General features: G+C 48.8%; 1 protein-coding gene across 1 annotated transcript in view; it reads right to left on the bottom strand.

Moving 5' to 3' along the window:
* The window catches only part of LOC308677177 (sonic hedgehog protein-like), a gene marked incomplete at its 5' end in the record, with an annotated part of 34,488 nt that extends 16,120 nt beyond the window's left edge, over nucleotides 1-18,368 (bottom strand). Inside the window, 2 exons of the mRNA XM_081343352.1 lie at nucleotides 10,388-10,649; nucleotides 18,066-18,368. Of these exons, the coding sequence (XP_081199478.1) occupies nucleotides 10,388-10,649; nucleotides 18,066-18,368 (565 nt within the window). The remainder of the gene's footprint in view (nucleotides 1-10,387; nucleotides 10,650-18,065) is intronic.
* Nucleotides 18,369-20,032: the final 1,664 nt, after the last annotated feature.

The raw sequence follows: 20,032 nt of genomic DNA, 5'->3' as shown, positions 1-20,032 counted from the left end.
GGGAGTATTTTTAAATTCAGCCCTGGTCCTAGCAATCCAACAACTGTTTCTGGACAGCAATATTTTGGAAACCAGCTACACCCTATTAGGCAAGATAGATTTGTTCACAGAAATTCATACCTCCTTTACTGTATTGTCCTGTGTAGGATTATCAGACCTGATTTGCAAAAAATTCAGCATCCATTAGATGGCAGCAAAGAAGGTTTCTATACTTCTTTGATGCCATCTGGTGGTCATCTGGTCTCGATTTGTTACCTGCAATATGTTAACCAGTACAGCTAGTGTTTGACTTATGACCAGGGCTTTTTTTCTCATAGAACACTCAGAATGGAGTTCCGGCACCTTTTTTGGATGGAACCTCGTGGGGTAGGCAAGGCGGGTTTATGACATGTGTGAGTTCCGGCACCTTTTTCTTTTACAAAAAAAGCACTGCTTATGACCATTTGTTTAGTGATGCATTGACAAAAATTACTTACAACCATTCCTCAAACTTACAACTGTTGCTTCAAGCCTGTGGTCATGCGATCAGAAATCAGAATTCAACTGGCACATATTTACAACAGTTGCAATGTCCCAGGGTCACATGATCTCCATTTGCGGCCATTTCCAATAGTTAATGGGGGAAGCCAGATCTACTTAACACAGCAAAAAAGGTCATAAAACCATGCACAATTTACTTAATGACTGCACCCTTTAGCGATGGAAGTTTCACTTCCAATTGTCATTGTAAGTTCAGAAGTACTATGGATACCAGATGGATCTCTGCATGGAGCTGCTATTGGATTACTCAAACTTCCTAAGATGCTTCTTTTGACTTTTTAGCCCTAATTGGTTCAGACTACGATACCTGAAAGATTACCTCTTCCACTCTTTGTATACCCATAATCTATTATGTATTAACCAGAAATTCTTTTTTTCTTTTTATCCCAGGAGCAACAAAGGTGGAAATTAGATGATTGACTCAAAGTTACCCAGTAAATTTTGATTGAAGGTGGACTTCAACCTAGGTTTCCCCTAGCCCAGGGGTAGGCAACCTTGGCTCTTTTATGACTCGTGGACTTCAACTCCCAGAACTCCTGAGCCAGCCATGCTGTCTCAGGAATTCTGGGAGTTGAAGTCCATGGGTCATAAAAGAGCCAAGGTTGCCTACCCCTGCTCTAGCCTTAATTCAATGCCTCCATCAGAAATTCTCCTGTAGATCTCATCATAAAAAGAGAGGCTGAAGATAAACTATATTAAGTTTATTATGTAATTATGTAGTAGCATTCTGAGCTAGGAACTGCTTTCAAGAGAGATCATATTACTAAGCATTCGACTTGCAGAAAGTACATAACTCAGATTAACAATTTTGCTTTGTTCAATAACATGATATACCCAAAGATATAAAAAATATTATATTATGGCTTAACACAATGGTCACTCACTTATGCACTGTGTTAAGACTACACATTGGAACACAACAATGCAACTCCACTTTTAAGTTAACCTAGCAACACTATTTTGTTAAGCCTTTGCTGACCTCTAATTGATTTAAGGTTGTTTTGGCTTGCTTTAAGGAATGGATATTGCTAAAAGAGACCATTCTTTATTTTGTTGTGATGGAAGCTTTGGAAGGGGAGTTACTTAGAGGACTCCATACAGTTGGAAAACCATCCATAAGTATATTTCACAGGGACATTATGTGTTAATGTAGGCCTTGAAACCCTTTTTCTTATCTGTTTTTGACATTTCTACCATCTTACTTTTTTGCTTTGTTGTTGTTTCCTTTTTAAAAATGTTTTTCAGAATTTGTAAACTTCCAGAGTCAGTGGGACAGCATATGTACTAAATTTAGCATACTGCTATTATTATTATCGTAGGTGTTGTTGTTGTTAATGTTTAACTTTTAATTTGAAGACATGTTATTCCAGACTCCAGATAAATTGCCTGAAGTTACTGGAATCTCTGAATTCACAAGCACAGAATTTTGCACGCTCTCAATTAATTTTTAAAAAATATGGAACGCATGGAAAAACGGTTAAAAGAAGGCATTTCTGACTGAATGTTAGAAAAAAAAATACTTCACAGTAAGAGCTTGGCAGTAGAACCAATGGCCCCCAAAAGTAGGGCTGCTTATCTAACACTGGTTTTATTGAAGTAAATATTATACATCTGGGTGGCCTCACACTAAGCAAAGGTTTGAGCTGGGTAAGTTCCATTGTCTCCTCCAAGTTGAGAATTTTCTGGAGGAGATATAAGATACTAGTTGGGAAAGCCTATCTATCTAACTCATCCTAATTTATAAAACATGAAGACATCTCCTTTACATTTAAACTGATGTAATATTAGATTTGAGCCACTTTGGCATAGCGGTTAAGGTAACAGATTGAAAACCAGGAGATATGACTTCTAGACCCAGCTTAGGCATAGCTAGCTGGGTCACCTCTCTGCCTTTGAAAGGAAGCAATGGCAAATCACTTCTAAAAGTTTGCCAAGAAACTTGCAGGAACTTGTCCATGCAATTGCCAAAAGTCAACAGTGACTCAAAGGCACAAACAGACATTAGAGATAAATTGTGGCTAGCCAGGAGGGCACTGAAATCTTCTAAGTGATTGTGTCTGCAAGTCATATTTACAACAGGATAAATGTACCATGATTTGCTCAACAAAGTGTTGAGGTGTTGGTAATGACTTACAAAGCCCTACATGGCATGGGTCCGGATTACCTACGGGAACACCTGCGGCCGGCGTCAACCTCCCTCCGTCCAGTGCGCTCCCACAGAGAGGGCCTCCTCAGGGTGTCTCCGATCAAAGAATGTCGATTGGTGGCCCCTAGGGGGAGGGTGTTCTCTGTGGGCGCGCCAGACCTGTGGAACCGCTTGCCGGTCGAGCTCCGGATGGCCCCCGACCTTCGCTCCTTCCGGCGGGATCTAAAAACTTATTTATTTGAGCAATCCGGCCTGGTTTGATGGGTTAAGGGCTGGGTTTTTAATATGGTTTTAATTAGTGTTCATATCGGGCATAATATTTAATTGTTTTTTAACTTTTGTACTTCGTTTTTAATATTTATTGCCCTGTACACCGCCCTGAGTCCTTCGGGAGAAGGGCGGTATAAAAATTTAAATTAAAAAACAACAACATGATTTTAAGTGATATGGTCAGGAACATCTACCAAGTATTGTTTAAAAAAAGAAGTCAAGATGGTGACCACAAAGTTGAATTGAAGTTCTGCCTATTATCTATGTGTTTCGTGACACTCCTGTTTATACTGTAAACTAAGCCTATAGCTAGTTTCACACAAGACGCTAATTTAATAAACAGCTGGCTGGTTTGTCACATAACCAAGGAGTCTTCACAGGGCTGGCAAATATCAGCAACAGAACTATGATTGCAATTTTCCCTTGCTGTCTCTTTCAAAAGGGATATTATGAGGCCAGAACTGAATTTTTCTGCTAGGCTTGCCTAGTCACCATGCCCAGCCAGCAAGAGATCTTCAAACAGATAAATTGCTATGGCCAAAGGGCAGTCAGTTTTTTTGCTTGATTGTAATTAAACCAAAATGTTCTCCTCCTCTCTGCTTTTTTGGACAACTAAGGTAATTAGGTCACAATTGATCTTCACTTTTTCTCCTCCCTCCCTCTATAGTTCTCTATTAATTATTGGGTGGACTATTTTCAGATCCCATTTCCCTCTAAAAGCAGAATGGACAAGAAGTCCTGGAGATCTGATTGTCCCACACCCACCTCTTTTTCTCTCAGACTCACAAGCTGAGCCTTGAGACCAACCCCAAGAATGTCTTCTCCTACTGGTCTCAAGAAGAGCAACAAGAAAAGAGGAAAAGATAGATTTGATTAACCAACTACTTTTGTCACTTCCCTTTGGGATGGGTGAGGAATGAACTGCCCAGAAATCTTGGTAGAGCAGAAAACGGCAAAGCCACCCATGAACAGCGGAGGTGTCCTTTCTGTTGAAGCAAGCAATACCTTCATGCAACCTCTTTCCCACCTCAAGCACTAGCGTAACTGCAGGCTAGGCTTTGTTTGCATACTTGGGGTGTTGATGAATGGGTCTAGTGGAGTAGCAGCTCAGCAAACATGCCAGCTAACCAGCGGAGGTGTGAAAATCTCGCTCTGTTAAACAGACTCTTCTCTATAATTAAAATCCAATGAAGAATCGGCACTGTCATTCTGATCTGGGTAATAAAGGGAGGCTCTCTTAAAAGAGAGGAGATGCTTCCAAGTCTCCACCCTACCCCCACCCACCCACCCACCCCCTGTTTGTTCAGGTGCAGGGGGACTTTTCGAGACCCATTCACACAGACATACACTCACCCACCAAATCCTCCAAGGCCTATTTGCACAGAGCAGGACACTTTTCCAAAACACTCAAGATGTGTATTTGAATTTGAAATAGAGGGGTGGACTCTTAATAGCCCTCCTGGCACCCCAACCCCACCCCCCACCCCATTATCCCTATCCCTTTTGCAGCTCCTGTCCTCCTCTCCTCTCCCCCCCCAGCCCCATCTATTCAGGGCCAGAATGGGGGTAATCGCCTCCTTTGCATTCCAACCTCCAGGATGATACCTTCTGCAAATAGAAATAGTCTCTGAAAGAAACACCCCCCCCTCCCTGGAACCCTTTGCTCTTTAATCTTCTCATCAGATTCTCAGTCATGAACCCAGAGCCTGGCCCTTCAAAACCAGCTGGAAGAGGCATTTTCAATACACCCTCTCAGGAAATCTCTCTTGTACTGTCACATGACCTTGAGTGACTTGTTCCCTTCCTTCCCAAACACCCCAAGCGTGCACTGCCTGTTAATGCCCAGATTTGGCCTTAAAAGCCGATTCCCCCCCCCCACACACACCGCTTTGGAATCCATCAAATTGCACTTGATGAATCATAGGGTTGGGTGGGTGGTGGGAATGGAATCCGTTTAGCTTGTCTGGGCCATATGGTTGGCATGAAGGTAATCATGGCCACCTGAGAAAGGTACTATGATAAATCAAAGTCACAGTCACCAACCTCAGGGCCTCTTAACCATCAATCAATCAGAATAGAGATGGAAGGGACCTTGGAGGTCTTCTGATCCAAACCTCTCCTCAAGCAGGAGATTAAGTGGCTGTCCAGTCTCTCCTTAAAAACCTCCAGTGTTGGAGCACCCACGACTTCTGAAAGGCAGGCTGTTCCTCTGGTTAATTGTTCTCACTGTTAGGAAGTTTCTCCTTAATTCCAGGTTGCTTCTCTCTTTGATTAGTTTCCAACCCTTGTTTCTTGTCCTGCCCTCTGGTGCTTTGGAGAATAGCTTGACTCCCTCTTCTTTGTGGCAGCGCCTCAAATCCTGGAAGACTGCTATCATGTCACCCCTATTTCTTCTTTTCTTTAGACTAGCCATACCCAGTTCCTGCAGCTGTTCTTCCTATCTTTTAGTTTTCAGGCCTTTGATTATCTTATTAATCTTTATTGATAGCCTTAATCATCCCTTCAAGACAGATCAGACTAGAAATCCAGTGTCATGTTGGTCAGCACTACTCTTACTATAAATCTATAGTAACAAAGTCTTGCAGGTCTGAATGCATTTCCTCCTTTCTCTTTTTAATCTGATTTGTTTCTTCCTCCTGTTCCCAGTCCAGGCTGTTCTTTCTACCCTCCAGAGATTTTGGCCCATACCTCCTAACATCTTCATTGTAATGGTTCCGGAGGGCCACAGGCTGCAGAAAGTTGTTATAACCCAGGAATTGCTTGAACAAACAAACTAGGAGATAGGAAATACTCTGTTTGGCCCTCACGTGTACTACTGCAGTGATGATTATGGTTTTAATTGCTACGACTCTGGTTTTCTACAGGTTTATAGGAAGAGGGTAGAACATTTGAAGCATTATAGATAGAACCCGACAAGATAGGTGAGGACCAGCCCTGTCTAGGACTGCCCTCCAGAACAATCACAAACAGAAAGCCTGGCAGAAGCAAGATTTTGCCTTCTAGCTTATGTTCCAGATCTCTGCTTACAAAACAAAAACAAAACTCCAAACCCACATATATACATGCACCCACATGAATATAGGTCAGATTCTGCCTGCAGAGTTCACATTTGTCCTAGGTTCAACATTGGCTCCCTGGATCAAAGAAGTGATGGAGCCTCCACCCTTCACTTTGTGGTTTGGATCACTGGTGTACTGTAGGGGTTAAGATAGCAGGCTGGAAGGAATGCCATGCGTTCTAGTCCTGCCTTAAGCACAATGCCAACTGGGTGGCTTTGAGCCAGTCCCTCTGTGTGTGTCCTGGGAAATAGGCAATGGCCAACCACTTCTGAAAAACATTGCTGAGAAAAGCGAAGAGACATGTCAGGAGACAACACTGACTTAAAGCCACAAAACAAATATTAAATAAAAATCCCAATATGCCAGGGCTAGCGCAATATGGCTGAATCTGAATCCAGAAACTAAGAGGGCAACAAGATGAATCTTAATTTTGAGAAGGCAACACTGCCTACAACAGAATGACAGCAACCTGGTTCAGATAGGATAGGATGGGATGGGATGGGATGGGATGGGATGGGATGAGATGGGATGGGATGGGATGGGATGGGACGGGACGGGATGGGACAGGATAGGACAGGATAGGATAGGATAGGATAGGATAGGATAGGATAGGATAGGATAGGATAGGATAGGATAGGATAGGATAGGATAGGATACAGGTAGTCCTCAATTTAAAACCACAATTGAGCCCAAAATTTATGTTGCAATGTGAGAAATGTTAAGTGAGTTTTGCCCCATTTCACGACTTTTCTTGCCACATTTGTTAAGTGAATCACTGCAATTGTTAAATTAGTAACACGGTCGTTAAGTGAATCTGCCTTCCCCATTGACTTTGCTTGTCAGAAGGTTGCAAAAGGGGATCACATGACCCCAGGACACTGCGACCGTCATAAATATGAGCCAGTTGTCAAACATATGAATGTAAATCACATAACCACAGGGATGCCGCAATAGTCATAAGTGACTTCAAATGGTCACTAAACAAACTGTTGTAAGTTGAGGAGTAACTGTGGTATGAACTGCACTGCACATATCCAGGGCTCTGATCTCCCAGAGGCGAGGCAAAGAAAGGGCCAAGAAAATCAAAGGAAAGGGATCAAATATTCCTGTCAAAGTTAAGACATCAAGACCACTTCACTTTTTTTACTTAGTAAGCTGTTTTACAAAAAATAAAAATAAAAATCCAATGATCTTCTGTTCCTGCCTTCTGACTCATCAGCCATAGAAATAATCACTGTGGTCGCTGATGTTGGACTTTAAAAGAGAGAAGTGACTTCTCTAATTCTATTGCAAGCTAACCGTCTGGGACATTACACTTTCCAAACTGAAAATATAAAGTCTATAGTATCCTCACATGGTTGGGATTATAGCTCACATTATTTTAAAATTTGCATCAGGGATTTTGGCCTATGCCTTGCAAAAATAAAAATTGGGTCTTTGACTTGAGCAAAAAGTCAATCTCCAATGAAAAATAATTATAAAGGACCCCACAGACTGAGAAAAAAAGTTACTTTTTAGGAAATCTACTTGGGGAATCGAGTCCTGTAATGACCCACTGCCTTGAATGGATTTCTTCCCAAATCACGCTGGTTCTCTTAATCCTTTGCTACTTCTCACATCAGTCGATATATTTAGAGACAGTTAATTATTTTTTCATCTCGATTGCGTGTTTCTTGGCACTTTCAGGGTGCTTTCTTTAAGCGCCAGTCAACAAAGGAGGAGAAGCAGCAAAACAAGAAAGCGTCTCCGCCACACACACACACACACACACACACACACACAAATTACTGTTAACTGTTTTGCTTGAAAGCGACAATTTGTGCAGAAGGCGGGCAAGCAACACGCGTCCCGAGTCTGCCTTTCTCAACTAGACCAGCAAGGGGCGCTCGAAGCACGAAGGAATACTGACAGCGGAGGCTGAACTTTTTAAAAAGCGCAGGTTTCCCGGCGACGGCAAAGGGAAGAACGAGCTTCAGCAGGTTGTTTTATTACCCCACTGAAATATCAACGCCGGATTAAAGCGGTTCGGAAGCCACAGGGCCGGCGGAGAAGCGAGGAACGTGTCTGCTTCCCTTCGCTCTTTCCCATCCCTAAGCTGGCATCCTGAAATGGGGGGGGGGGGGGAAGCTGATAGTTTCGGCAAAAGTCCCAATCCGCGATGGGACATACGAACGAACAAAGTTCCTTCCAGGCCGCCTGCACGCTCTGGATCCGGGTCAGGGTATGATCAAAAGGGTCAGTTCAGCCATGCGAATCCAAGATCCCAACTTGGTGTCTAAAGCGGTGAGCGGGATCCGCATAGGTTTCCTAGCACGGCTTCAGTGCGCGTAACGTTACGCGGGGTGAATGAGCTCGAATCCCTCCAAAACCTCCTTCCTCCCTACCGCGTGGACACCACCGCCGCCTTCCACCTCCTCCTCCTCCTGCTGCTGCTGGCTTAAGCTGACCATTTCATTTTGGTTTAAATTGTCCCCACGTGACTTTGGAGCTGAGGCTGCAAAAGGAGGAACACTCTGCCCGCCCTCTCTCTCTCTCTCTCTCTCTCTCTCTCTCTCTCTCTCTCTCTCTCTCTCTCTCTCTCTCTCTCTCTCTCTCTCTCTCTCTCTCTCTCTCTCTCTCTCTCTCTCTCTCTCTGTGTGTGTGTGTGTGTGTGTGTGTATGTGTATGTGTAGGAAGAGGGGGTAGGGCTTTGGTTGGAAGCAAGAAAACGGGTCGCCCTGCGATTTCCAAAAGGAACCAGAACGAGGGCTTCCCGGATATCCCTGGAATGGGGGGGCGCACTTGGTAGTGGGGACAACAACTCACCCCGCCTGCTTGGGATGGTTTGGCTCTGACAAACTGAGTTGTGGCTGATTGGCTAAGGGCCCGGGAAGACCTGGAGTTCAAGGGTCTCAGCTCCATTCTGAAGAGGTTAAGTGGCGTGGGAACGGCGTCGGGGGATGCTCGATGCCCGCTTCCTTCCTTCAGCTCTTCGCCGAGTAGCCCTGCCTTGCCGACGGCTAGGAATTTTATCTAGGCTCTGCCTAACAAGGATGGTCACAAAGTCCCAGCCAGCAGCTTCCCTCGTTCCCACCCGCGGCCAAGGCAATTGCAAGAGAAGCTTGAACACGGGTCTATCCCAGTCTAGGATGCTCCAGAAAAAATAACTGAAGTCTCCCACTTGGGGGAAGAGCAGACGCTGGCCGACCTTCGCCGGGAACAAAGCGCTGGGCGCGGAACCGCCCTGCGCTGGATAGGCGAGACGGTTTCTCGCGTTTTCATCCACTCGCGAAAAGACTGGGCGGGGCTCTTTGCGCTTAGCGGAGGGAGGGGGACCAGAACGCCCCAAAGTCCATTCGTCTGAGGATGCGGGGATTGGGCGAAAGGGTTAGAAGCAGCCAGCCACTAAACTTCAATCCCTGGCCTTCCTGATGACTATTCGGTCCCCGACATTTTTCATAGCCCTCTGAGACGCAGTAAAGGTTTTCTGTCTCTCAAGGCCGGCAGGCCCCCAGTAACTCGGACAAGGTCCCCGACATTTCCCACTCTCCTTCCCATCTCCTTCTTGACTAATTGGAGCTTTCCAGACAATGGCTGATAGTATGTAAAGGAGTAACTAAAGAAAAAGTTCATTTATTTCAACGTTTCCCCCCCCCCAAACTTGGCACCTTGAAGATGGGTGGTCTCTCAGAATTCTGGGAGTTGAATTCTGGGAATTCTCATCTTCCAGTAGCCAGAGTTTAAAAAAAACGCTGATGTGATTTTCATATCATATCCCATTTTTCATACAAGAACTCAAACTGGCATACATAATACATATTCCATTCTTCTGCTTTTTCCCACCACAATCCTGTGAGGTAGATTAGGGAGAGGGGGAGAGAAAGAGAGCACGCCCTTGGTCAAGGTCACCCAGGGAGCAACTAGGGAGGGGGATGGGCTGAACCTTGTCCTCCCATATCCAGCATTTTCACCCTTGGGGGTGGATCTAGTCGGATTGGTGAAACCCAGGAGCCACGCTTTTTATCTCACAACTAACACCTTCTGGATGCTAAATAAATGGGAAACTCAGCCAAAGCATTGTGTTGCTTCCAACTAGCAGCATCAAATCTCTGGCAGGTCCCCTGAGACCCCTTCAGCATGAACTGGAATACCCTGTTCTTTCGCAGAAGGTGTTACTACCACTTTTCTACTTGCCCCTTCTGCAATTTTAAGAAAGATCTTAGTTTCTCCCTCGAGAATGGAGAGACCCGAGGATGCGCCTCGTCCTGGTAGGGTGTCCGCCAGCGCCTTGCTTGTTTTTTTTTTTTTACCATTTCTCGGGTTCCCTGCACCCTGGCCAAGCTTAGCAGACCCGCCCCGCCTGGGAGCGTGGCCCCCCTCGCCCGCGGCTTACCGGCCTTGACAGAGCAATGGATGTGCGCCTTGGACTCATAGTACACCCAGTCGAAGCCGGCCTCGACGGCCAGGCGCGCCAGCATGCCGTACTTGCTGCGGTCTCGATCCGAGGTGGTGATGTCCACTGCGCGGCCCTCGTAGTGCAGCGACTCCTCAGAGTGGTGGCCGTCCTCGTCCCAGCCCTCCGTGACGCGCAGCTTGACGCCCGGCCACTGGTTCATGACGGAGATGGCCAGCGCGTTCAGCTTGTCCTTGCAGCGCTGCCGGGAGCAAGCAGAGGAGAGGCGAGCGTGGCGGGGGGAGTCAGAACAACTAGCGGCACAGTGGGGTGGGGGTTGTCACGGCAGGGCAGGGGAAGCCAAGCCCCACAGCGGGAGCCAGACCCGCGGTGCTTCCTCTCCCAGCCCCCCCTCCCCCGCAGCTCCCCTGTGGCCAAACGATCCCGGCACGGCGAACAGAATTGTGTGGCCAGAAGACCCGGGTTTCCCTCCCAGCTGAGATATTCGAATGAACCCAAAGTGGGGGGACGGGAGACCCTTTGGAGGGCTTCTAGCTCTGGATGGTAACCAGATGGGTCATCTCAAGAGCTTTACAGTCCAGATCTGGTGGCCCTGTCTTTCTCCTGAGTGATCTGAGTGTTACTAACTGAATAATTTATTTCCCCTTTGTTTAAGGGGTTCTTAAGTTAGCCACAGGGGATGCCTCCCACCTGTAAGCAGACAAAGCGTGGAGGCCTGGCAGGCAGCTGATCTTTTGCCCACGTCTGAGCATCCTAAGGCTGGTAAGCTGCCCCAGAGCCAGAAGCCTTTTTTTTAAGAGCAGCTTTTTCCAAACCTGGCACCTTTAAGAGGTGTGGACTAGCTGGGGAATTCTGGGAGCTGTATGTCCACATGTCTTAAAGTTGCCAAGTTGGAAAAAAAAACCACTGCTTTAGATAACTTGCTGACTTGTGAGATTTGAGTAGAACTTCCTATGCATTTTACCCTCTTACTAAGGATGGGTGCAAAAAAGTGGCTAGGTGGGGGATGGCTAGAGGGAGAGTGCCGTTCACCCAGGATGAGGTAGACAAACTCTGGAAGGAACTGGAGCAACCGTCTCCCCTGGGGCACCTTCTGTAAGCTGCTCTACAAAGCACTCACCCCCACCCACCCCCACCTCCTACCCAGCCACCGAGCTCTACTGGCTGAGATGATGGAGGCTCTTGAATAAGCTGTGCTTCCACACAAGGGAAGCCAGATCTGAAAGATCTGCTTCCATGGTGCTCAGTCTTGATCTGCCACCCCATCTATTGTCCTGGAGGGGACCTTCATCCTAAGACCCAAAGTTGGACCTTGAAGAAACTCCTGCCATGTGGGCAGAAGGAGGGGAGCAAAGGGAAACACAGGTCCAGGAATGACTCTCCCAAGCGTCATTCCAGTCAAAAACTGGACGCAGCAGTCCACAAACATCTCTGGCCAACCTGCTTTCTGAAGTCAGTTTGACAGAACTCCAACTTTACCAGTTACCAAATCTTCTGTCCAGCTTAGCTGAGAAGAGGCCAGAAGACAATCCAAGGCCATTATGTGTCCTGTGGCAGCAATAGAACCTCTAAATGGACTAGAAAATATTTAGGTTTTTTTATATATATTGTCCAGAGCCCACTGGAGTTGAGCAGCCAATAAATTAAATAAATAATATACTAAGTATTTTAGGAGACAGAGGTTGATTGGACCTTGACAGGATTAGAGCAGAACCATTGATAGCTTAGTTTGGAAACCTAAGTTTCCTACAGTTAACACTGATTTTAGTGGGCTTGTTGAAGAACTGGCTAGAATCAAGAGTCCTTTCCCCTGTTAGGACCTGAATTGTGGTTGGAAGTCCTACTTCCTTGGTGAAAAATGATTACTGAATGGTGGAACATCCACTGAACCACTGTCCTTCCTAGATAAATGAAAGGCTGTTTGGCATTGACTGGATTTGTCAAACACTTTTAAGGATAATGGTTTAGTAGTTACATTCACAAGCAAGCCTAACTTGGTTAGTTTTAGCATGAATTGGGGGCAGTAAGCTATTTTGCTAAATCAGGCAACTTGATTAGTTTGATGGTTGAATGGTCTAAATCCCCAAAGTGGATTAATAGAATAGACTTGGATCTTCAGGAGTCCTTCAGTGAGTTGGGCAACGTGCAAGGTTGATAAATACATAAATAAACTCCATTTCATTGAATGTAATTAACAGATATGGACCAACTTAATTTTCTATGAAAATATGCAATTTAGTAAGATAAAACTTCCCTAGACTGAGAAGTAAATCCACTTCTGTGACCAATGGGGCTTACTCCCTAGGTTTAGGTTTTCAGATTTAGCTTCACATTTCCTATTCTTGGGTGATTTCCATCCAGGAATCATCTTAAGATAAATGAAAGGGAAGAAGACAATGTATCTTCTTACATCCTGCAGCAGCTCAAGGCATTCTATTTTGCTTTATGAAAGCACCGAAGAGAAAAAAAATTGGCCAAATCTGGAGATTGCAAAAGCTGGACTCTGCTGCTTCAAGCTATGGAAACATATGGATCTAGATAAACACGTGTTATTTGTATACACAGAAAAATAAGACTAGGCTAAATACTTAAGTTTTGTACCTGAATGAAGTTTCTCTCACTTTAGCAAGCAAACACACACACACACACATCCCTACCACACACACACACTCTCTCACACAACCTTTTTTTGTCTGATTTCTGGGCAAGACCCTTCAGTTTTCTTGGCAAGGTTTTTTTAAAAAATGGTTTGCCATTCCCTCTTTCCTAGGGCTGAGAGAAAGTGACTGGCCTTGGGTCACCAGGCTTGCTTCATACAGTAAGGCAAGACTGGAACTCATGACCTTCTATTTTCTATCTCAGTGCCTTAACCAATACACCAAAATGGTTCTGATCAACCTGTTTATAATCTGAGGAAAATATAATTCAGTAACAGTTTTCCTACTTAAAATTTTGCTGGTCTAACACTAGCCTGATATTTGCTCTTAGGTTCTTGTGAATCTCATCCATTCAGGATTGACTTTCCCCAGTATACAATTCATTAATTATTATTTGTCAATAGAGCCTTTAGATAAAGAGATTCTTCATTTTTTCCTCCAGCCTGGCCTTATTAATCCTTGTTTGAGCACCTGCAATCTGTAGCTAGGGACTGTATCAGGATTCCATGACCCTAGAAACCAAAGTCATTTGCAAGTTGGCCCTAAATTCCCACTGATTCTGGATTCAATAGAGAAGGAAGCAAGGAGGACTTTGGTGGATCCCCTGGTAATCTCCTAGCATTTTCTCCACAAAGGCCACCCTTAAAATTTTTTAAGCAAGACAGATTTCTAAGCAAGTGGCCTCTGAAAGTAAGCCATCCTTTCCGAATTAATGTTCATTTATCTAGAACTCCATGAATTAGTCTCATCTCACTTTTAAAGCTAGGGACAAAAACACAAATAGGTCTCTAAGATTGTGGCAGTGACAGAACAAACCTTTCCAGAGGATAATGACACTGGACAATTTTTTGGACTTTCTCCCAGGAATACCTTTTGCCATTTCACCTCTACAGCAAAAAGTATTAACCAGTAAGGAAATTTTTTTTACCGATTTTTTTTTTACCAGAGTCACATTTTCAAAATTCCCTTTAAGGGAATGAATTTGGCAGCCCTTTTCTTGCCTCTTATATATTTTCTTCAGTATGAAGTTTAGCCCCACACAACTCAGTGGGATTTACTTTGGTATAAACAAGAGTGGGATTGCATTGCAAAAGAGGAGAAATGGTCTAGCCCACACATAGGCCACCCTTACCCCACTCTGCTCTTTCTTGCAGAAGTGTGCGTTCTACAACTTCCAAACGCCTGGCCATTCTGGAACTTGTAGTTGCCATCTTATTGAATGAAGGCTGGCAAAGATAGATGCCTCTAAAGTTTTAGAAATCTCTGCTGCCTACAGCTGTTTTAAGAGTGAGGTCTTTTGGGAGCGGGGCAGGGGGAGATTTAAGTTATAACCATCACCTTTATGTCAGAAGGCTGCTGCTGGGAAGGTGAATACGTGGGCAGGTAAGCGGAAACACGAGTGGGTTTTCCTATCCCTTCACCGCACCAACAGCAGATCCCGGATCTCTGCCGAGCGGGTGGAACTAGACAGCAGAAACTGACCCCCCCATACCTGCGCTTCTTCCGTGAGCGTCCAAAGAGCCGAAATGTCTGGGGCTACGAAGAATCCGACGCCGGTTGCCCAAGGCGCGCGGCTGGACTGGAGGAAAAGCCATGAAGCTCAGCAGATCGGGATTCTTGGGCTCACGGAGGGAACTTCCGCCGGCGAGGAGAGAGGAAGGAAAGATCTACAGAGCCGTCTTATGGGTATCAAAATCCGCACCCGCAAAGACGGCAACACTGAGCTCCTTTGGCTTCCATCGCTTCTCCAGGACATCTTACCTGCCCGATCCTTTCTTTGCAGGATGGCTCGGGCAGAAAAGGGCCGAGTTATGGGATCTAAACTGACCTTCTACACAAGTCCGGGATCACGCAGGCTACTCCTGCCTTTTCCAGGGTGCCGTTTTGCAACGGCGCTTGGCGCTTTCTCTCCCCCTTTGCTGAGAAGGAAGGCGGCACGCGTGGGGTGTCTCTTCGGGAATAAATCCCATCGGGTGCGGCCTCCGTCCCCTTGATTGAGCGGGACTCTCCGCCCTGCCCCCCCCCGCCGCCCCTCAAGCCCCGAAACCCGCTAAGGGACTTTCAGGGCTGTACTGCCTTCCTCCCAGAGCTCCTTTTTCCAGACGAATTTCAGCTCTGGTCTGGCACCCTTATGTCCCCCACAGATCTAGCCAAAGTAGGGCGCCTTGGGGGGGGGGCGGCGGAGGAGAGAGGTTAGACGCCGCTGTCACCTGCCAGGAGAAACCCCCTCCCGCTCTGCCGGGTTTCGCCTCTTTCTCCTCCCCTCGACCAGTTAATATTAACTAGCAGCGGCGTCTGATGGTTGGAAAAGTGAACTCTGCCGAAAAGGCGTCCTCCTCCCCTCTCGGCCCCGCCCCAGGAGGGAGACCGGCCCAGCCGCGAGACAAGGGTCAAGGCGGAGACGATGGGCCCGGGGCCGCCCAGGTATATTTCCGCCGCCAAGCTGCGTTCTCTCTTAGCCAATCTCACTCCTAACTCAGGTGCTAAGGGCCGCCGCCGCCGCCGCCGCCTCCTTTTCTGCCTTCTGCCCAGGGTCAGCCAGCCTCCCCGAGGGTCCCCTTCCTCCAGCCTCCGTCCCCAAAGTCTGCCCCGGAGCCCGCTCTTTGCTCCCGAGCGAAGGCTATTTTTCCGCCCTGGGCGGCCCCAAGAATCCGGAAAAGAGCGAGGCGAGACCTAACGCGATGGGAAGTTCCCGGGAGCGTGTCTGGCGTGGCGTGGCTGGGGCCGGGGCGCGGTGTTTGTTGCGTCTGAGGGGAAGTTGGGGGGAGGTCATAAGTTCAAAGGCTGCCAGCGAACGCTGCCAAGGAGGCCAGCCACGGAGAAGCGGGGATGTGGAGAGCCTTGCCTTGCAGGTGCCTCGTTCCACCAAACAAGGGAGCTCCAAGGCGCGCGGGAAGCGCGCGGGGGGGGGGGCGGAGGAGGGGAAGAACGGGAAAGGCTGCTGGCAGAGGGGGCTACGCTTCCCGGTCCTCTCCGTTGCTTCTCTTCTCTCCACCTTTAACCCCACAATTCCAGGCCACTAGTTCTAAATTTACCCCTCTTCCAGACCTATCTTTTCCTTTCCTTCCCAGGCCGTTCAGATTACACTCCCACCATCCCCAGCTCACTAGCACTGGGTAAAAGTCCCGTACACCTGGAGGAGCTTCCAGACAGTTTCCCCAGGAGAAGGACACAGTAGCACCGCCCAGGTGCATTTCCATCGCTCTTCTCAGGTTGTCGAGGGGCACGAAGGAAAGCAACCTGCGCGGGCAGAGGCAGAAGCGCGGGCGCGCACGCGCAGGACTCCTTGCCGCGCAGAGCAGCGGCCGCGGCAACGCTTTTTCTTGGAGCTTCCGCGTCACTGCCAGCCCCGCCAGGAGCTCGCAGCCTCTCCGGCCGCCTGTAGCCAGGCTCCAGGCTGACACCCGAGCCCTGGCGATCGATCGGAGAGGAGTAAGTGGAGCTGAAAACGCGAGGTGCGGTTGAGTTGCAGCCGCACAGCTAACCTGGCTCGCGGGTCTTTGCAGATGAGTGAATGGGGGGGGGGGGAAGAGAGAGAGAACGGGGGGCGGGGGCAGGACGCAGCCACAGGAAAGCCAGGAGGGCGCGAATGCCACCTGGGAGCTTAAAGGTTCCCCAGTGGCGCTGGCCCCATCGTCGCCTCGCCTCGCCTCGCCTTTTGACAAGTGCTTTCTGTTCTCGGGCGCCTTTGCTTTCCTGGAGGCAGCGCTGTCGCGGCCTCGGCAGCTCTTGAAACTCGCGTCGCGCGCCTCAGCGCCGCGCGCGCTTCCAACCTTCCCAGGTCCCGTGAGATTTAAGGTGGTCGGATGGAGATGGCGGGCGGGCGCGCTTCCCGTCGCCCCAAGCGAACTCCTCGCCGAACGGCAGGGCGGGACGCAAGCAAGGAGGCGAGAAATGCGCCGCCGCCCCTCCGCCCTTCCAGGGGCGACTCGGGCGGAATTGAGCTGGTTCACTGGTGCTGAAGGTGGGGCTTAAGCCTCAGGATAGCGGGAGGGGTCGGGGAAGGAAAGGCAGCTGACCTATTTTTGGAAGGGGACGCAACCGACGGCAGTCGCCCGAGGCCGGCGGCGTGGTGGTGAATTTGAAGGACCGCCCGAACTCTGGAGGTGGAGCGGAGCTTGATTCGCACACTTTTCCCTGGACGAATCAGCTTTCGGTCATTTTTCGCTTGGAAAGCAGACCGAAGGGCTGAGGGTGGGCGGTTAATGGATGCTAGTTTTAGGCGCCTATTTTTAGTCCTCGTTTATGGAGGGGGAGGCCGTGAGAGGTGGGCTCGCAATCCGCGATCTTCCGTCCCGGGGTTTGCTGTGCTGATTAAGTTCCCCGTCCTTCCCCCTCGGGTGGTATCACCGGTCTGGGGCGGAGGGGGAAGCGTGGGCATCTTTAAAGGCGATCAATGCGCTCTCAGACACAGTTACCAAAGAGAGCCTGGCGGATGCCGCCTGTGATAATTATCCTCCTCCTTGGACTTCAGAATCGCCCCGGGGAGGTGCCAGGTTCTGACCACCATCCTCACGGCTTGTGCCAGGCGACGGGGAAAGATGGTTAATCTAAAACAAACTGGTTAGGTAGAGAGAGACCAGTGGAGCTGGGCGATTTCTGTCCCCGAAGGGAACGGGAGAGTTCCCGCGGGGGAGATCGGTGCTGGCGCGGGTAGGAGACTGACACAAGCAGCCGCCCAGAGCCGCCAGCTAACCAACTCGGTGGCAGGGAGCGGCCAAGCGCAGTTCTGCCTGCAACTACCAGGCTACCGTATCCACACGCGGAGCCTCCTCCCTCCGAGGCGGAAGGTCGCATCAACAGACCTGCCGGTGCTATCCCCAAGGGGTCCCCCTCCCCGGCGCATCCCTTCCCCCGACAGCTCCTGGGGACCGGGGTCGGCGACGCCCCGGGAAGCTGAGAGCCCCGGAGGGAGGCGATGCTGCCGGTTTACAGTCCGCTCCCACTCCCCAGGCCGGAAGGCGAGCAGGTCGGCAAGAGGCGAAGGGCGCGTCTCTGACCTGGGTCATCAGCCGGTCGGCTCCCGTGTTCTCCTCGTCCTTAAAAATAATGTCCGGATTATAATTGGGGGTCAGCTCTTTAAAGCGCTCCGAGTTCCGGCTGATCTTGCCCTCGTATCTGCCGCTGGCGCCCAGCGTCTTCTCGGCCACGTTGGGGATGAACTGCTTGTAGGCTAAAGGGGTCAATTTCTTCGGGTGCCTCCTCTTGCCGAAACCCCGGCCCGGCCCGCAAGCCAGCCCGGCGGAGAGGAAAAGCGCGCCTAGGCAGAGCGGGAGGAGCCCAGTTCTTCTGAGGAGCAGCATGCCGTCCACGGAACAAGCGGCTCCTTCGGCTTCCCCCCTCGCCGCCCCCTGCGCTCTGCCGGCTCGCGGGGCGGGTGAGTGCGGGTGAGTGGCAGAGAGCGCGTCCGCTGCTGCCTTTGTTGCCCGGCAGTTGCCCTCTTCCCTCGGCTCCTGACTTCTCCCTTCCTTGTCTCCTGCTGCCTGCCTGCCTGCCTGCCTGCCCGCCCGCCTCCTCCTCCTCCTCCTCCTCCTCCTCCTCCTCCTCCTCCTCTCTTTTCCTTTCCTCTCCTCTCCTCTCTCGGTGCCTTAGCCCCCGATCTCTAGCAAGGCAGGTGCATCTTGGAGGGCGCTTGCGATAACGGGACTCATCGGAGTTCAGGATCGTGGCGCGTGGAAGGCAGGAGGGGAGCGAGGCGAGAAGCGGGAAGGGGGGAAGCGACGGTGGAAACGAAATGAAATAATAAAGACGGGTCCCTGGGATCTAGTGGGAGCTGAAACGCCTGTGAGTGGAGCCTGGCTCTAGTTCTATATTATAGCTGCCAGCGCTGAGTCCTGATTGGTCGAGGCGGAGAAGCTCGCCTTCCGATGTATTAACCCTGAAGAAGGCAAAATAGAAGGGGGGGGGGGAAAAAGCGCCCACAAGAAGGCGAGATTTTTTTTTAAGGTCTGGGGAGATTCTCTTGCTCGCTCCCCCCTTGTACCTGAAGGGTTGGGAAGTGGAGACGGCGCTTTCTCGGGATAACATCAATTACATGTTTCTTTTCTTTCTCCCCCACCCCCACCCCCTCTTCAACTTAAAAGAAAATTGGCAGCAGGTTAATATTTGTCAGCAAGAGTAAGACGAGAGGTATGTGCGCAGAGGTTATAGACCCCTATAACGTTCACACATTACCTGTCGGCCTGGAGGTTATAAATGGTCTGGAACATTTAAGAACCGATAAAATAGGTCATTGGGGAGCTTCATCGCTGTTTGAGAAACTGAGGAAATCATAGGCAAAGTTAGAGTGGCCATTTAAAAAAAAAAGTGGGGCATTACTTGAAGCAGGATGATCCACACGCGTCCTCCTAACTTTTAGGACAGGGAACGGAGAAGAAACATTTGTTTCGAAAGGGCCGTTTTTAATCCCCTGTGACTGTACAGAGGAGGCTATTTTTAATAACTTTCTAAGGTGGAATAGAATGGAACAGAAGGCTTGAGTCTCCGCGGAAGTTGGATCTAAAGACTTTGCGGGGGGGGGGGGGAAGCGTTCGGTTCTTTTATAGCCCAACCACCTCGGCTGCATTAAGTAAAGGCAGTTGCAATTGTTTTGGGGTTTAGTCCCATAGATCACAGGGTATATATTCTGTCAGCCCAAGAGTGAGAGAGGCTGGTGGAAATTACACGGAACTCACAATAGTGCTTATTTATTTATTTATTTATTGAAAAGACTGGGTTGTTGGTTTTTTTTCTTCCTTCCTTCCACGCAGCTGCTAAAGGATCCCCCACCACTTGACACCAAGGGTATGGGGAGGGATTCGTGTATGAGAGATGGTGGAGATTAGAGAATTATCCTTAATGTTGGCTTAATTGCTATTACTCACTGGCTGGCAATTGAGGACTTTTATCTAGAGCCTCAGAAGCTACTGAATAGACAAAGGTATCCAGAGACCCATCAAGTAGGCCTGGACGCATATATGGAATTGTA

Source organism: Vipera berus (genome assembly GCF_964194415.1).
Source record: "Vipera berus genome assembly, chromosome: Z".
Taxonomy (NCBI): domain Eukaryota; kingdom Metazoa; phylum Chordata; class Lepidosauria; order Squamata; family Viperidae; genus Vipera; species Vipera berus.
This window is presented reverse-complemented; position numbering and strand designations above follow the sequence as displayed.